We start from the raw sequence: 18350 nt of genomic DNA, 5'->3' as shown, positions 1-18350 counted from the left end.
CATATTAGGGCATAGACTGAGAAATAAGGAAAGTGGGTTGGGCCCATTTATAACACATGGGCCCAACCCTTACAACATGAAGCAATGCAATCTTGACTGGGCTTAATGGGCCCTAAGTGGGCCTCACTGTCTAACAGTGCACAAAGTAAATGCATTAGCTCTCTGTCTGGAAGTAAACACGTTTAGGATAACCAACCTTAGCGAATTTCCCACTGAAGATGGAAAGAGCCAGCTTCCAAAATTCTGGTAGATGGTGAATGATGATGGATGTTAGCTTGTGGATATAACCTTCCCTGAGTTCATCAAATCTTTCGTCGGCAAGGTCTACAGTGACACTGGAAGGCGACAGCACATCTCCATTGGACTGAATAATGAAAAAGAAAAAGCCTCGAAGTAGTCAGTATGGCTAAAAATTACATCCAAGGGAAGGAAACCGTAAGGTCTATTGAATTTGCATTAAACATTAACGAGAAGCATCTTTCCAAAGCAAATATTGAAGGGCATAGCTCCGCAACATCAGCAATAAGTAAACAAGATCAAAGCCTAAGAGAAAGTTAGACTTTCAGGGAAGCGGAACAATGAAGAATCATGCTCTGTTTGCTAAAAGAAACGTTTTGCTTAACAGTTGTTTGTAAAGGTCTTGCCCTATGGAAAGGAGCTTTGGAACAATAAGGAATAGAGAAATGAACGATTTGTTCGATACAGGTTTTTTGAGAACGAATAATTTAAGTGTCAGTAATACTACGACACATGGTTTTCCTCTTTTTTATAAAGAAAAGAAGCATGGTTTTTCCATGAGATAGTATCAGGAACTACGAGAAAATAAAAACTTGCAAATATTCTGCACGGTGAAGTGATATAATAAGTTACTTGGAAGAACCATAGAACACTGAAACTGAAGGCATTGCCTAATGCGATAAGCCGATGAAGGCTGTCAAATACTTAAGAGGGAACACTGCCAAACTGTGGTTTCCTCCAGATGCATGCCTGATATTCTGCATATATGTGATAATCATTTCCGATTTGTGATTGTTTGATTTTTTTTCATAAGAGAGCCAGTGATATTAACATAGAACATTTTTCAGGATGATTTCATAGCATGAATAGAGCCGCACGTGTTTCTCATTGCGGATTTCCTGCCCAAATATTTTTTTCATTTGAAAATTGTTTACAATGTTTAAAAGTACCATTAGCTCCTGCCATAAGAGAACGGCATTTACTAAAGTGGTTTGAATGCAGACAGTCATCAGGGATGAAGAGCTTAACACCTTAGCTGAACTACGTTGAAGCTCCTTCCATCTCATATCAGACTGCACCTTCTCCTTTATTTCCTTTCGCAACCTCTCCATTTGTCTTTCGTGATCTGATCCGCATCTATCAAGAAGAACCCGAATCCTCCGATTCTGCACAAGAGAGAAAGAAATATAGACCTCAGTATGAACTGAAAGATGTTGGTCAGAGAAATAAAAGAACTTGAGAGACCTCATGAACAAGGTAATGTGTGAACACAAACATGGACTCCCTTGAACGTACCTGAATATTAAGAAAATGCCAAACGGGATCTGAACCTGGCTCCAGCTCCAAAAGCAACCGAACAGTGTTTTCAAGCTGAAAGAGGAGATAAGCAATATGAAGTAGGAGCTGAGAATACAATTTCCAATGAGAAAAAGAAATGCTGAACATAAATATTATAACAGCACTTGAAAATACAAGCAAAACAGAGGCCATAATCCGGGCCTGTTGAATATGAGTTTTAACTGTAATATTTATACTGCACTTTTTGAAAAGAAGAAAATCCCAATCAATTCATACTCATCGATTCAAAAGATTATATTGTTGCTCTTTAAAAAAGTATTTTAACATTGAGGACACAAATTTGAAGTTGCTTGAACGCAGTTACTCATATGCGAGAGACAGAAATCTCTGCCCTTTCTGCTCAGTAGTGGGTGTGCTGCCAGCTCCCACCATTAAAGTTTTGGCAAATGGAAGGCATAGAACTTTACATTACATTCACATGAAACTGGTTTAAACACCAGTATATATAGTATTGGTCCATGGCCCACCAACAAAAGTCACTTGTTCTTAACATGGAGATCAAGTGATTCCTGGAAAAGGTCACGTGAGCGGTGGCTGTCAGCCGGACTGCCCTATTTACATTGTTATTTCCTTTTTAATGTTTACTTTCTATTTTTTGTTATTTTCGTTTTTAGACTAATGGGCCTCACTATCGGCCCAATATGTGTATCTTTTAAACTGGTATTTAAACCAGGCTTGAATAGTGAACAAGATAGGGTTTTCTGTTGTTAAAGAAGAAGCCTATTCCCGTTTTAGGGTTTCCACCAGTCGGTTGGAGACAACTATGTCCATGGATGTCATGGTATCTGTTAAGGGTTTATGTACTGTCCTTTGGGCCAGAGGCCATGTCATTGTAATAGATTGACCCTAGGTTTTTAATGAAGAAAAAACTAACTTACAAAGGGCCCATTATGGGCCCATTAACAATCCACTAAGGGCCCATTAGTGTAGGCCCAGTGGGGCCCATATATTAGGCCCATTAAAGGCCTAATATATGCTGGGCCTGACTTAAGTCAGGCCCAGACTTAAGTCAGGCCCAGACTTCCAACGGTCATATTTTTTACAACAAAATATATGACCGTTGGAAGGAATATTCCCTCGAGGGAATATTCCTTTCTAACTTGTAGGTGTTTTTTCTTCTTGTATAAAAGGGCTACAGATGCAGTAATAAATTATCCTTTTTGTGCCCTCAAAGCTCGGTGTTTTCTCTCTCTCACTCTGCGCACTGTCTCTTCCTCTCTCTAGTTTCTCTCTCCTCAGAAATCTTCAGTATCAGAGCAAAGATTGTGCTACTGAGGCATACGTACCCTGGTGGAGATCATCCTGTGGCGTCTAAGTCTCTTCTCATCATCCTCGCTGTACCTGGTGACGAGTGAACGTGATACACGTGAGATAGTCGTCAAGTTGCTTGGTCTTATATTGTAATTGGTTCAACGAGGTTAGAACTCATTGCCATGGAGAAGTCTGAGGTGCACAATATGCAATCTAACCAACAGGGATCTGAGTTATCCACTGTGATTAACCATGGAATCCCAGAGTCTATGAAGTATACAAGATTAAATCTGCTGCATTGGAGCAAGTTCGTTGAAATGGTGCTTGAAGGGAGAAGACTCGCTCATCACCTGTTTGAGGAAATGCCGCCTACCAGTTCTCACTATGCAGTGTGGAAAGCAGAAGATGCAACTGTTAAAACATGGCTTCTCAGCAGTATGCATGGGGATCTTATCTCAAAATATCTTCTAATTCCAACTGCAAAGCAGATCTGGGATAAAATTCGTAAGAGTTGCCTACAGACAAACAACGATTGGCGTATATATGTACTAGTTACAAAAGCAGTCCTTCTGCAACAAGGTGATATAACAGTTCAGGAATATGTATGTGAACTTCAAGCTCTCTGGGATGAGATGGATTTTTACAGGCCTATTGCTGAAGCAGACTGCCCCTGTCGGCATTATACAATGAAAGATCATCTGTACAAGTTTTTGATGGAATTAAATCCAGAATATGACTCTATGCGACATCAACTACTTAATAGAGAAATAGTTCCAAGCTTGGAACAGGCTATACAGCATGTTCTTGAAGAAGAGTGCCGTATAAAGTTGTCTACGGTCCCAATGGGGGATATTGGTGCTGGACTTGTGGCTACTACCAGGAATAATCAGTCTTCAATGCCTTATCCACGTCAAGGGAATAACCAGAATCAGCAAAAAGGTATGTCCATATTGCAAAAGGAGAGGACACAAGAGAGAAGCTTGCTGGGATCTGCATGGTCGCCCACCTCAACAGACTCAAGTACATGTTGCAAAGGCACATGATATAACAACAGGAGAGCAGCCATCTGCAGATGGTGATGATGCTTCTCACATTTCTCTCACTGATTTTTATGCACTCAAGGAGCTACAAAAGTTAAAGTCTACCTGGCAGACCCGAGAACCAGTGGTATGTCCATATTGCAAAAGGAGAGGACACAAGAGAGAAGCTTGCTGGGATCTGCATGGTCGCCCACCTCAACAGACTCAAGTACATGTTGCAAAGGCACATGATATAACAACAGGAGAGCAGCCATCTGCAGATGGTGATGATGCTTCTCACATTTCTCTCACTGATTTTTATGCACCATGGTCGCCACCTCAACAGACTCCAAGTACATGTTGCAAAGGCACATGATATAACAACAGGAGAGCAGCCATCTGCAGATGGTGATGATCTTCACATTTTCTCTCACTGATTTTTATGCACTCAGGAGCTACAAAAGTTAAAGTCTACCTATGTCCATATTGCAAAAGGAGAGGACACAAGAAAGCTTGCTGGGATCTGCATGTCGCCCACCTCAACAGACTCAAACTGATTTTTATGCACACAGGAGCAGTCAAAGTTAAAGTCTACCTGGCAGACAGACCAACCAGTGGTATGTCCATAAAAAAGGAGGACACAACAAGAGAGAGCTGCTGGGGGATCTGCATGGCCCACCTCAACAGACTGGCACATGATATAACAACAGGAGAGCAGCCATCTGCAGATGGTGATGATGCTTCTCACATTTCTCTCACTGATTTTTATGCACTCAAGGAGCTACAAAAGGGAAGTCTACCTGGCAGACCCGAGAACCAGTGGTATGTCCATATTGCAAAAGGAGAGGACACAAGAGAGAAGCTTGCTGGGATCTGCATGGTCGCCCACCTCAACAGACTCAAGTACATGTTGCAAAGGCACATGATATAACAACAGGAGAGCAGCCATCTGCAGATGGTGATGATGCTTCTCACATTTCTCTCACTGATTTTTATGCACTCAAGGAGCTACAAAAGTTAAAGAACATGGTGTGTCCCCCAAGTACTACTATGGCCTGCACTGGTGAGCATTCCTTTCTTGTTGCCCATGATTCATTTCAACCCACAGATTAGATAATCGATTCCGGGGCAACTGATCACATGACTCCTTTTCGTTCTAAATTTGTGGATTATTCTACATGTCTTGGCGACCGTCATGTATTGACGGCAGGAGGAGAAAAACTCCCTGTTGCTGGTATTGGGACTGTCAAAATCAAAAATTTGGGATTACTGAAGAATGTCTTGCATGTGCCCTTGCTTAAGGCACAATATATTTCTCCTCAGAAATTGGTCAAAGACTCTCCTCTCACTCTAACATTTGACTCTTGTGGTTGTTTTGTATATGACAAGAAGCTGAGCCTAAAGACTGGACCAATTGAAGAGAAGGGTGGATTGCTGAACGTGAACAATGGTGCTGGTGCTGTGCTGATGGCAAATGGAGGAAGGACTTCTGAAGAAGATAATCTTTCCAAAGTAGAACGAATTAAACTATATCATTCTCGCTTGGGACATCCATCTTTTGAACTTTTGGGAAGAATGTTTCCTACCTTTTCACGCAATGTGGATTTATCCAAACTTATATGCGATGCATGTCAGTTAGCTAAGCATAAAAGATCTTCATTTAAAAACAGGAGTATCAATCCATTTGATCTTGTACATAGTGACGTATGGGGACCGTGTAGTATATCGTCACTGAATGGTGCTCGGTGGTTCCTTGTACTTATCGATGACTGTACGCGTCTCACATGGGTATATCTTCTCAGAAACAAATCTGATGTAACAGAAAACATTAAGAATTTTGTCACTCTGGTGAAGACACAGTATGGTGTATTGATGAAGAAATTTCGATCTGATAACGCAAAAGACTACTTTAATAAGATGCTGCAGACTTTTTTTAAAGTGCAGGGTATTGTTCATGAGTCGTCCTGCATATATACTCCACAACAGAATGGAGTAGCGGAGAGGAAGATTGGACATATCGTTGAGACAACTAGAGCCTTACTAATTCATCAAGGCGTACCCAAATTTCTTTGGGGAGAAGCTTTATTAACAGCGGTACATCTGATCAATCGTCTACCATCTAAAGTTTTGGGCTATAAAAGTCCAATAGATCTCATGGCTCATTTTTTCCCTCGGTCAAGATGAGAACAGGTCTGAAGCCAAGAATCTTCGGGTGCACAGTATTTGTCCATCTTCATGATCCTGTCAACAAGTTGAGTCCAAAGGCTATTAAGTGTGTCTTCGTTGGATATGCATCGACACAGAAAGGGTATAAGTGTTATCATCCTCCATCAAAGAAAATAATTATATCATTTGATGTTACATTTAATGAGCTGGAAAAATACTATGACCAATCTAATGATATCACTGGATCCAGAGTACAAGTTGAAAGGAGACTTGAATTACCAACTATGGTGCGGCTACCAGCTACAGATAATAATGATAAAGGAGAAGTTACTATTGAGCCACTTGAGGTTCAAGTGCAGACAATTGAAGAAGAGAGTCCATTATACGTGCAGTCAAATGAGGACAATAATTTGATTGGAGGTACAGAGAATGATAGTGACAGATCCTTGTTACCTACAGACATGGAGGAAGGGCAGAATGTACAAGCTGATCAAGCTCTTCCAGAATCTGATCTAGGTTGGCCGATTGCTTTAAGAAAGGGAAAGAGAAAGTGTACACAATTCCCACTATATCCAATGTCACACTTTGTACAGTATTCACATCTTTCCCAAGAATATCAGACGTTCCTAGCTGGAATTGATGCAATTCCTATACCAAAGACAGTGGAAGAGGCTTTGAAAAATCCATATTGGAAGGAAGCTATGGATATGGAGATGAATGCACTACTCAAGAATGACACTTGGGATATTACTGCTTTGCCTCATGGAAAGAAGACTGTGGGATGCAGATGGATATATACCACAAAATACAAAGCAGATGGTACATTAGAAAGATATAAAGCAAGATTAGTGGCAGAGGGCTATACTCAGGCATATGGCATTGATTATAATGAAACTTTTGCTCCAGTTGCAAAGTTGAATACAATACTGTTGAAGAGTCTGAAATCTCCATCTATTTCTCTCTCCCTCTCTCTTTCTCTCTCGAACTCTATGCCTAAGTGTAGGTGGGCCACGGACTATAAGTGGCCCACCGGGAGGCAAGCCCCTTTCCCCTTTATTCCTCTGTTTTCTCCTTAGACTGCAGCGGGGGAGAGAAAACTCCCTTACACGTGTGACCTCATTAATGAGGTTCACACGTGGGGGTCACTTATTAAAAGCCTCCCACGTGGGAGGCCACTTAAGACCCTCCCACGTGGGGGAATGTAAAGGGGGGCTATTTAAAGCCCCCCAAACCCTAGCCGCAAAGTAATTGAGCATTTCTCTTTTTTATTCCTCTTCCTCCTCTCCAAAGGCTCCGCCCCGAGGGCTGAGGCTCTCCCTGCTTGGTGTAGCCTCCCTGCAGGACACACTCTCTCTCTCTCAGAGTGGTTGTTTAACAAATACGCATCCTTATTGCAGTGGCAGCTAATTTGAATTGGAAGTTATATCAGTATGATGTACGAAATGCGTTTCTCCATGGAGACATAAGTGAGGAAATCTATATGGATCTTCCTCCCGGATATTATCAATCTAGATGCAAAGGTCATGTGTGCAGGCTGAAGAAGGCACTATATGGATTAAAGCAGTCGCCAAGAGCATGGTTTGGGAAGTTTTCGCGAGCTATGAGAGACATGGGATATCGACCTAGTAATGGAGACCATACCTTATTTGTAAAGACTGGTGTAAATGGGAAAATGGCTGCTCTTCTTGTATATGTTGATGATATTGTTGTTACGGGAAATGATGATGAAGAAATTACCATGCTAAGTGAAAAACTCTCTCAGACATTTGACATCAAATCTTTGGGGTTGCTGCTCTATTTTCTGGGAATTGAGATTGCATATTCTCCTGCAGGTATATTTATCTCTCAAAGAAATATATTCTTGATATCTTGGAAGACATTGGTATGACAAACTGCAAACTATCTCCTGTACCCATTGATGCAAATTTAAAGCTTGGGTTGTGTGAAGAAGCTGCTCCTGTTGATCGTGGACAATATCAAAGACTAATTGGTAAATTAATATACCTTCAACATTCCGGGCCAGATATTGCATTTACGGTGGGACTTTTGAGTCAGTTTATGCATCATCCCAGAGAACCTCATATGCAGGCGGCATTTAAAGTCCGTGCTTACTTAAAGGGCACTGCTGGACATGGCTTGGTATTTCGAAGAGGTGGGCAACTGACACTTGAGGCGTATACTGATGCAGATTATGGTGGATCAGTCTTTGATCGTCGGTCAACCACTGGCTACTGTACATTCTTGGGAGGTAATTTGATAACATGGCAAAGCAAAAAACAGAAGGTGGTGGCACGATCCAGTGCTGAAGCTGAATTTAGAGCTGTTGCTTAGGGGATCTGTGAGGTCCTATGGATCAGAGGTATTCAACAAGATCTAAATATATCCCAAGAAGGCCCCACAGTGTTGTATTGTGACAGTAAGTCAGCTATTGATATTGCTCACAACCCAATTCAACATGACAGAACCAAGCACGTAGAGATAGACCGGCATTTTATTCGGGAGAAGATTGATGCCAAAGTGATTCAAATGAAATACATCCAGTCAGCTCATCAAGTGGCAGATTTACTTACGAAAGGAGTTGCTGGAGGTGTATTTCGTCGACTATACTCCAAGCTGGGCATGCAGAATGTCTACCTACCAGCTTGAGGGGGGGGGGGGGGCAGCCGGACTGCCCTATTTACATTGTTATTTCCTTTTTAATGTTTACTTTCTATTTTTTGTAATTTTCGTTTTTAGACTAATGGGCCTCACTATCGGCCCAATACGTGTATCTTTTAACCTGGTATTTAAACCAGGCTTGAATAGTGAACAAGATAGGGTTTTCTGTTGTTAAAGAAGAAGCCTATTCTCGTTTTAGGGTTTCCACCAGTCGGTTGGAGACACCTATGTCCATGGATATCAGTGGCGCACTGACCCAAGTTCAGAAAATAGACAATAAAGGCCAGTCACTAATCACGCAACGCACATCTGCATCAAAGAAATGACCACTACGAACAGGAAATGGACTGTAACTTACAATTTGGCCCCCCTTAATAAAATAATTCAGCATTCAAAAAATTACTGGCCAATGTAATATAATACCATCTGTCCTTCAACGATGAAAATAAAGCAAAGAGCATAAACACATTTTCATGACCAAACCACGGCATTTGCAAAAGCTATATGATATGATTATCAGTCAATTAGAACGAATCAAGATTTCATTACAAATAAATAAAACGAATCAACATACTTCAGCAAGGTCAAGCAGGGGATCTTCCATGGATCTATAAAGCATTGTCTTAAACTCTTGCATGACCTTTTCCACTTCTTCCAGCACTCGTTTCAGTATTCCAACCTGCAAGTGGAAAGAGGCTAATTTTCAAAAGACATCAAACCTAGGACAAAGAAAAACCTACATCAACTAAAAATAGTTGTCAGCAGGCACTATCTTGTCTAGGGCCTTATTTTATTTTCTTGGGCAGTTCCTTAATGATTATTTTATTTTCTTGCTAAAGCATGTGTTTCATTCTTATTATATAACTGCCCTAGTGAGATCCATTTAGACTGGGTCCACAATATCGGGTCTTCGAAGACCCGAATCAATGTAACGCAGTATAAGTACAGAGTAACCTGGCTTAATCATTAAGGAAGCATTTCATTTTTGTTGAGTCTCCTCCTCGGCGGCTAGGGTTACAACAGGTGGAGAAGGGAGACAGGGAGAAAGAGAATTCTCACCTCTCTCTCTCTCTCATGCCAATGGATGACAATACTAAAAGCCTAAGTACAATTGTGAACATGTTAAACTCCAGACCCCTAATTAAACTAGAATTTAAATTCAAATGGCAGCAAGAGAGAAAGAGCTGATGAACAGTTTTCTCTTAACAAAGAAATAATTTTCATGAAACAGCAAACAATACCATCTTGATGAAGAGTGGGAAAAACATGTAGTGTGTTTATGAGATAAGCCTTGTAATGAAGGATTCGATTCAGAATAAGAATGATGAAACAAATATATAAATTGATGGAGGACAGTATAACAGACTTGCAGTCTATATTTGATTGTGATGACCACATACATGAGACGGGAGAACAATGGACTTCGCCTTCCTGTATTCTCTCACGGCCAAATCATATTCACCCTTGCTTATGTTTCCCCGAATTGTGCTGGGCAGGTTAAAAAGGGTTCTGAATCTCTGAAGCATTCCTTGGACTGATCTAATTTTTTCTGCTTGACCCTGTATAGACAGAATTCCATTAGACAATAAAAATCATCCAAATACTGCAGAATGAAAGCCGGGGTTTTCTTCCTGCTTACCTGTCTCTCAAAAAGAGGCTGAAAGGCACGGTTAGCCAGCAATGTGATACTTTCCATGGACTTACAAAGGTTTTTGGTTCCAGAACCATCGGGGTCCTCCTCTATGCGCCTTAATTTCAACTCGATATCTGCAGAGTCGTCAAGCATAAGATTTAAAGAAACTGTCTCTAAGTTGTACTGCGGCAAAAAATAAAAATTCATGTATTATCTTGTAGGTCGTGTAGAATGGTGACTCATAAACAAGACATACCATCAATGGTGCTTTTGCAGGATACGTAGCAGTCAAAATTTTCCTTCACTAATTGTTTCTTCTGTTGCGTTCTACCTCTCAGGTCTGTTTTCAATGTGAGCGCACCAGACTCAAGGTCAGCAGAGCTCGTATCTTTGTGTACTCGAGACAAGAAGAGCCTTGCGTCGAAACCTTCGGAGTAGAACATAATCTTTTCTGGAAAATTTTGAAAATTGTTTGATAACACCAGGTCAACAATGGACCGGGATTTGATGCAGTCAGAAGCATATACTCATTGGTTATAAATGCATTAAAGAATATGGAAAAATTATTTTACCACGGAGTCTTGGGTCAAGGCTGTCTCTATCACCTTTAACCTTGACTGGGGTGCTCTCCGAATCATCAGTGATCAATGTTAATTTCCTGCTGTCTATTATCCTGACAAGATTCGGGAAATAAATATTAGGAGATGGAAAAAAATATTTCATCCGTCTCAGGAGTAAAGAAATAAAAGGTAAGCCTAAAGAAAGAAAGAAAGAAATTTAAACACAAGGCCAATTTTATACATTTGCATGCATCATTTACCTTCATTTCCTCGAGTCTGATATTCTTATGTAAATGATGGTAAGATATATTTATTTCAAAAAAAAATGATAATAAGATATATCCATAAATTACATCATTGGTGAAGAAACTTGATGAAAATGCAAAAAGAAAGCATATACGAGATAAAACTACTTAAAAGACAGCTTGAATTCGTATCCATCTGAGGATTTAGACAAAAAAAGATAAAGCCTAAAGACAGTTAACTAATGTTACGGGAGGAAGAATCCACTCATTTGGAATAGTAGAAAATAACGGAAGAAACCTGGCAGTTATAATTTTTCCAATGTGAAAGCACATTGTGGATTCAAGCTATACAAGATATTTACCCAAGTCCAAGAGGATCCAGAGCTTCAATCCCTCGAGGCAAGGACTGCAAGTTGGCAAGCACTTTCCGGCCCAGAGTTGATGGTTTCTTTTCTAAAATTGGAATAACTGCTGTGACTCTTGTCTCTCTCATTTCTCGAACTCGGCGAGCAAGCTTGAAGATGAAAAGTAAAAAGAGTGCAAACACGCCATTAAAGATCAGCCATGATCAATTCGTAGAAAAAGGAATAAAATTAACTGGTACATAGCCTGAAGATCTGACATTTAAAATTAATAGCAGAGAGGACACCTTAAGATGTGCATATTATTGAAAAAAATGCATTATTAGATTGATTTTGGCAAGAAAAAAGGTCTGCGTCAGCCTGACGCTCCAACTTTGATCGACTTAATTAGAGCTGCAACCGCAAAATTGAGACATTTTAAGGCATATCAGATATCTGACCTCCACCTCCATGAGTAGAACGAGAAATCTATAATAAAAATAACTGACCAGAGTTTCTTAAGCTAGACCAATATGGCTTCGTCATCTAATTAGTGGACAGAAAAATGAAAAGTAAACAGAAAGTTTTAACGAAAAAAACGTTAAAAATTGAATACTTTCACCGCTCATACGTAGGAATAACTTACAGAATTATTGGTTATTGACTCGCAAAATAAACTATGTGAAGGAAAATTTCAGCTCGAGGAACCTGACTGCTAGCAAACTTGACTAGCGGAGGGAAAATCAATCCCAAGATAGATAAATAGGTGATGAATAAATCGCGAATGGCAGTGCCAATGAAGCAAACAGCGCACACTTTAGATGTCAAGATATCTCTGCCTCGTCGACACGTTTCAAATCGGCTGGTTCATCATCATTCCAAACATATCCTTAACCGGTGAATCATATCTTCGAAGTAACTTGGAAGTTTGTTTCGGAAACAATAGAAAATTCTGATTTTTTCATCATTCTTTGAACTATTTAACAATCAAGAGCACCCACCGCGAAATAAAACTTGGGTGTTCCAACCGTTCATGTGTATGAACAACCCAGAACGAGGCAACGGGCCCGTAAAAAAAAATGTAAAGAAAAAAAAATTGTGGATGAATCAAAAACGAATGTCAGTATCAATGAAAAAGAAAAAAAAAAAACAAGTATCAAAAACGAATGTAAGATACCTCTGCCTCGTCGACGCGTTTCCAATTGGCGGGCTCGTCACCATCCCAAAGATCTCCACTACCTACATCGCTTCTCCCGGCCTTCTTCCCTCCACTGACCCGTCGATTCCTCGTCGGCGGGCCCAAATCCCCAGATTCGTCATCGTCCCCGGACGAGATGCTGAGAAACTCGACTTTGGAGTCATCCTCCGGCTCTAAGCGCCCCTTCTGCGGCCTCGGAGGTGGCTTGGATCTGCGCTGGTCGCTGTTCGCCATGAAAGGGGGAGGCGGAGGAGGCTGGACGAGATTGACGACGGGACGACCTCCCGATGGCCTCTTGGTGTAATTCAAATCTCTTTGGGCTTGCTCTTTGAGCGCGATTTGGAGTAGCTCGTCTTCGTCGAGATCGTCTCTGTCGCTCGACATCTTCCTCCCTCCGCCTTGATCCCGATCCTCTGCTGTTCTTCCTTCGTCGTCTTCTCCGTCTTTTCAGATCTTCCACCTGGTTTTAGACTCATATAGACAGAAATATATATGTATTTATATATATTCATGTATATGTAGACAGAGAGATGTATTAATGTATATGTAGAGATAGAGATGTATATGTCGAGAGAGAGAGATTCAAAGGATTTATTTTGTATTTGTGGTTTCAGACTGATATGGACAGAAATATACGTGTATGTATTTATATTCATGTATATGTAGAGAGAGAGATGTATATGTAGAGATAGAGATGTATATGTCGAGAGAGAGAGAGATTCAAAGGATTTATTTTGTATTTGTGGTTTTAGACTGATACAGACAGAAATATATGTGCATGTGTATATATTTATGTATATGTAGAGAGAGAGATGTATATGTAGAGATAGAGATGTATATGTCGAGAGAGAGAGAGATTCAAAGGATTTATTTTGTATTTGTGGTTTTAGACTGATACAGACAGAAATATATGTGCATGTGTATATATTTATGTATATGTAGAGAGAGAGATGTATATGTAGAGATAGAGATGTATATGTCGAGAGAGAGAGAGATTCAAAGGATTTATTTTGTATTTGTGGTTTTAGACTGATATAGATAGAAATATATATGTATGTATATATATTCATGTATATGTAGAGAGAGAGAGAGAGATTCAAAGGATTTATTTTGTATTTGTGGTTTTAGATTGATATAGACAGAAATATATATGTATATATATGCACGTGTATGTAGAGAGAGATGTTTATGTAGAGATAGAGATGTGTATGTAGAGAGAGAGAGAGATTCAAAGGATTTATTTTGTATTTGAGGTTTTAGACTGATATAAACAGAAATATATATGTATGTATATATACATGTATATGTAGAGAGAGGTGTATACGTAGATATAGAGATGTATATGTAGAAAGAGAGATTCAAAGGATTTCTTTTATATTTGTATTTTTATTGTTTTACTTAGCTCATTGTCTACATTAATTGCATCAAGTTTCTTGTTCCATCTAAGAAATTGCAATAATTTAATATCAGAGATGTCTATGTAGAGAGAGAGAGAGAGATTCAGATGATTTCTTTTGTATTTGTATTTTTATGGTTTTACGTTGATCATTGTCTACATCAATTGCGTCAAATTTCTTGTTTTATCTAAGAAATTGCCATAATTTAATATCGGATATGTATGTGAAGAGAGAGAGATTCAAAGGATTTCTTTTGCCTTTGTATTTTTATTGTTTTACTTTGATCACTGTCTGCATTAATTGCATCAAATTTATTGTTTCATCTGAGAAATTGCCACAATTTAATATCAGAGATGTATATGTAGAGAGAGAGAGAGATTCAAAGGGTTTCTTTCGTATTTGTATTTTTATTGTTTTACTTTGCTCATTGTCTACATTAATTGCATCAAATTTATTGTTTCATCCAAGAAATTGCCATAATTTAATATCTCTATCTTCCTTTATCTAAGAAAAGGATGTTTGAAGGGCACGGTGAATTTATGACAAACTATTAGACTTTATTATCTGATTATTTTATTTATTAAAATATATAACATTTTCTCCTCCGTTTTTCTAGATCTTCCACCTGGTTTTAGACTAATGTAGACACACCCACACACACATATATATGTATATATGTAGAGAGAGATATGTATATGTCGAGAGAGAGAGATTCAAATGATTTTTTGCATTTTTATTTTTATTGTTTTACCTTGATCATCGTCTATGTTAATTATATTAAATTCCTTCTTTCACCTAAGCAATTGCCATGAATTAATATCTCTATCTTCCCTTGGTCACACTGCAGTCCAAAAAAAGGATGTTTGAAGCTCATGGTGAATTTATGACAAACTATTAGACTTTATTATCTGATTATTCTCTTTACATTTTAATGAAATTTGATGGTGAATTTAATATCTCTATCTTCTCTTGGTCACCCTGTCATGCAGAAAAAAGATATTTGAATCTCACGGTGAATTTATGACAAACTATAATACTTTATTATCTGAATATCCTCTTTATTAAATATATAGGGTCTTCTCCTCCATTTTTCCAGATCTTCCACGGGGTTTTAGACTGATAAAGATTTATATATGTAGAGAGATAAATATATGTGGAGATAGATATGTAGAAAAAGAGAGAGATTCCAAGGATCTTTGTATTTTTATTTTTATTGTTTTACCTTCCTCGTAGTTTACAGTGCAGTGTTCTACATTCAAATTTCTTGTTCCATCTAAGCGATTGACATATTTTACTATCTCTATTTTTCCTTGGTGACATTGTCATCCAAATTTATGACAAATCATTAGACTTTATTATCTTAATATTTTCTTTATTCAAAAAAATAAATTAATATTCGTTTTTAGCATATAACATTATCCGAATGATATATGCAGACCTTATTTATGTTAAAGTTCTTGCCAAGTTCTTTCCAGTGCCCTTCCTGGAATCTGCTTAGTGATTTTCTTGAAATTTTTATTTGCATATATGGATGAACTCATTGTACCATGATTATACTAGAATCATATTTTAATTATGAATAACAATGCAGTAATTATGGATAATAATATAATAAATGAAATCCAAAAAGAAGAGAGGCTTCCATCCCTTGTGAAGGAGAGAGAAACCACATGAAAGAGGGGAAATACAAAATGATACTAGTCTAGACGAGTGGATTGGTGATCAACATGAACAATGTGGAAGTCGTGGATGTCATGACACAGTTAGAGATACATTTGAATTAAATAAAGCCATTTGTAACAGTTTATACACATAATTAAAACCTAAATTTTGGCAGTAACAGATGTTAGTGACTAGACCTTACTTTTGTCATTATATAACTTAAAAATAAGGAACACACCTAAGTGTTATCTTATCTTTCCAAATATTACATTCTTAATTTAACTTTAATATAAATTTATTTTCATGAGTTATCATTTACAAATGTGTCTAAACATAGTACAAAACGTGTTACTGTGTATTTTATGTTGATCCAATCAAAAGAAATGTTCACAAATAAATTTTATTCTAAAAAGTATCAGTAGCCAAATGTTTATCCAATGAATTATGAACATACTCAAAGGTTATAATTCTACTACTTCAGTGTTGATGATTCTTCTGAAATGGCAACCAGTTTATACCAATTTGCATCACAAAAAAAAAGCTTAAAATGTGTCAGTAGTGGCCCAAGAGATAACTGATGACATCTTTTGGCAAGGTCATAGTTGTTTTGTGGCCCAAGAACCCTGTCTAGTTAATTGGTTTAACTTTTTATCTGAATATAGCTACATTGGGGTATATAGAGTCCATTTATGTACAGACAGTGAGCGTGCTTCCAATAAGTAGTTAAAAAATAGGAGCAGAGGGAATAGAGAAATGGATAAATATGAATACAATTCATCAAACATAGGCGAGGAGGAATGGATGAAACTTTAAAAGTGTGTGGCTTAAAGTAATGAAAAAATGGCATTTTTATTTGTTGGGATCTAGAATACTATTGTATTCTTTAAAGATTTAATTTCCTGTGATCTTTTTGATTTTCATGTCAAAATCATGCAAAGTGTGGGCCTGCATACCATTTCTAATTCGAGGCAACAAGTGACTGCCAAAACATTGTGAAAAACGTGATTTTTATTAGTCATGAATGTTATAACTAGTAGTTTATTTAGTCGTATTTTAAATAACCAGGTGAAATAACGGATAAAACGTAGCTCATTGAACAGGGTTAAAATAAATGAAATAAAAATATGGAAGAAAATTTTCAAGTCATTTTTAGACAGTACCAACATTAACATAGACATCACGTACCATCTAACATGCCTCAATATTTTCTTCCATATTTTCTTCCAGATCATAAAAGATAATTGTCGATGGTGATCTGATCCCCAATATTTTCTGAAGGTTAACCAAGGATTTACATCCCTACGTGGAATACAATTTTGAGATGAAGGGTATTCACATGAAGATAATGGAAGGGATAAATTAAATAATTTATATTTAAGTTATTTAGACATTTTCCAGGCGCTTATAATTCCCATAATTGGTGAAAAAATTTTGAGTCCATCAATTTTTTATTCCTATAGTAAAAAACTGGAAAAATCAGGGATTTTTTTATAAACTTGTTGGCACGGATATACTGAATTTTGACTAATTTGATTCCAATAACATTTATAAATTTGCATTATTTTAATTCACTAAATCAAATGAGTCTAAATTCAATACACACGTGCCAACAAATTTTTATGTAATTTCCCAATTTTCCAGTTTTCTTATTACAGGAATATAAATTTATAAATATTATTTAAGTTTATAAATTATTAAAAATTTTATTTCAAATTTCGCCAGGAAATTATAATTACAGTTTGATTGATAAAATTATTTTTTCCAGTCTATGATTTTTTGTCTTGCATACTAAAATATATGATATTTACCTAGATCATGTCGTTGATTCCATCTAAATCATATCATTTATGTAACCAAGATAATCTCCACAAAGTAATTATGATATTATATATAAATATTAGAAAATGAATTATGATTTGATATGTAAATAAGTATTATCATAATATTACCCAAGTTAAAATTTTGAATTAATCGTAATAAAGATACCTAACAAAATACTATAATTTGATAAAAAAAATTCATAAAGAGAGACTATGAAATCAATTAGACCGCTTATAAATTTGATATCTCGTGGATCTATGCCCAATCATCATCCATGTCGATCTCATCTGAATATATCTGCTTTTTATGTTTAATGTCAATTTTAATTATAAAAAAAATCGTTTTTTTCAACACGATATTTTCTGAGTGAATATTTTTTAAAATATTTTTGACCTAATGTTTTGAAACTTATAATCTTAATCTATTATCATTGTTAAAACATTCATTCTATGTTTAAATTTTGTGACTTAAGATCATTTATATGAAAATTATATTTATTAATTTCTGTGCATAGTGTGGATATAAATAGTAAAATAAATCATAAAACGCATGTTTTAACTATTTAAGCGATGTCATCAAAGTGTTGACTTCTACGCCGGGGATTTTAAATATCTTGTACGAAGAGAAGATGCAAGTATCACAGTAAAAAATATGCATTGTTCCTTGTGAAGTGAATATTTTTTAAAATATTTTTGACCTAATGTTTTGAAACCTATAATCTTAATCTATTATCATTGTTAAAACATTCATTCTATGTTTAAATTTTGTGACTTAAGATCATTTATATGAAAATTATATTTATT

The 18350-nt window shown here is 37.2% G+C and overlaps 1 protein-coding gene across 1 annotated transcript in view; it reads right to left on the bottom strand.

The window, feature by feature from the left end:
* Nucleotides 1–13143, bottom strand: part of LOC144711341 (exocyst complex component SEC5A-like) — a 35279-nt gene extending 22136 nt beyond the window's left edge. Inside the window, exons 1-10 of the mRNA XM_078585312.1 lie at nt 12647–13143; nt 11491–11642; nt 10896–10996; nt 10580–10774; nt 10330–10457; nt 10091–10249; nt 9265–9369; nt 1534–1608; nt 1269–1403; nt 197–364 (exon numbers count right to left, since the gene is read on the bottom strand). Of these exons, the coding sequence (XP_078441438.1) occupies nt 197–364; nt 1269–1403; nt 1534–1608; nt 9265–9369; nt 10091–10249; nt 10330–10457; nt 10580–10774; nt 10896–10996; nt 11491–11642; nt 12647–13051 (1623 nt within the window). The 5' untranslated portion in view covers nt 13052–13143. The remainder of the gene's footprint in view (nt 1–196; nt 365–1268; nt 1404–1533; nt 1609–9264; nt 9370–10090; nt 10250–10329; nt 10458–10579; nt 10775–10895; nt 10997–11490; nt 11643–12646) is intronic.
* Between the last annotated feature and the right edge of the window lie 5207 nt (nt 13144–18350).

The sequence above is a fragment of the Wolffia australiana genome, chromosome 13 (assembly GCF_029677425.1).
Source record: "Wolffia australiana isolate 7733 chromosome 13, ASM2967742v1".
NCBI classification, from domain to species: domain Eukaryota; kingdom Viridiplantae; phylum Streptophyta; class Magnoliopsida; order Alismatales; family Araceae; genus Wolffia; species Wolffia australiana.
Note: the sequence above shows the minus strand (reverse complement) of the source record. Positions and strands in the feature narration are given on the sequence as shown.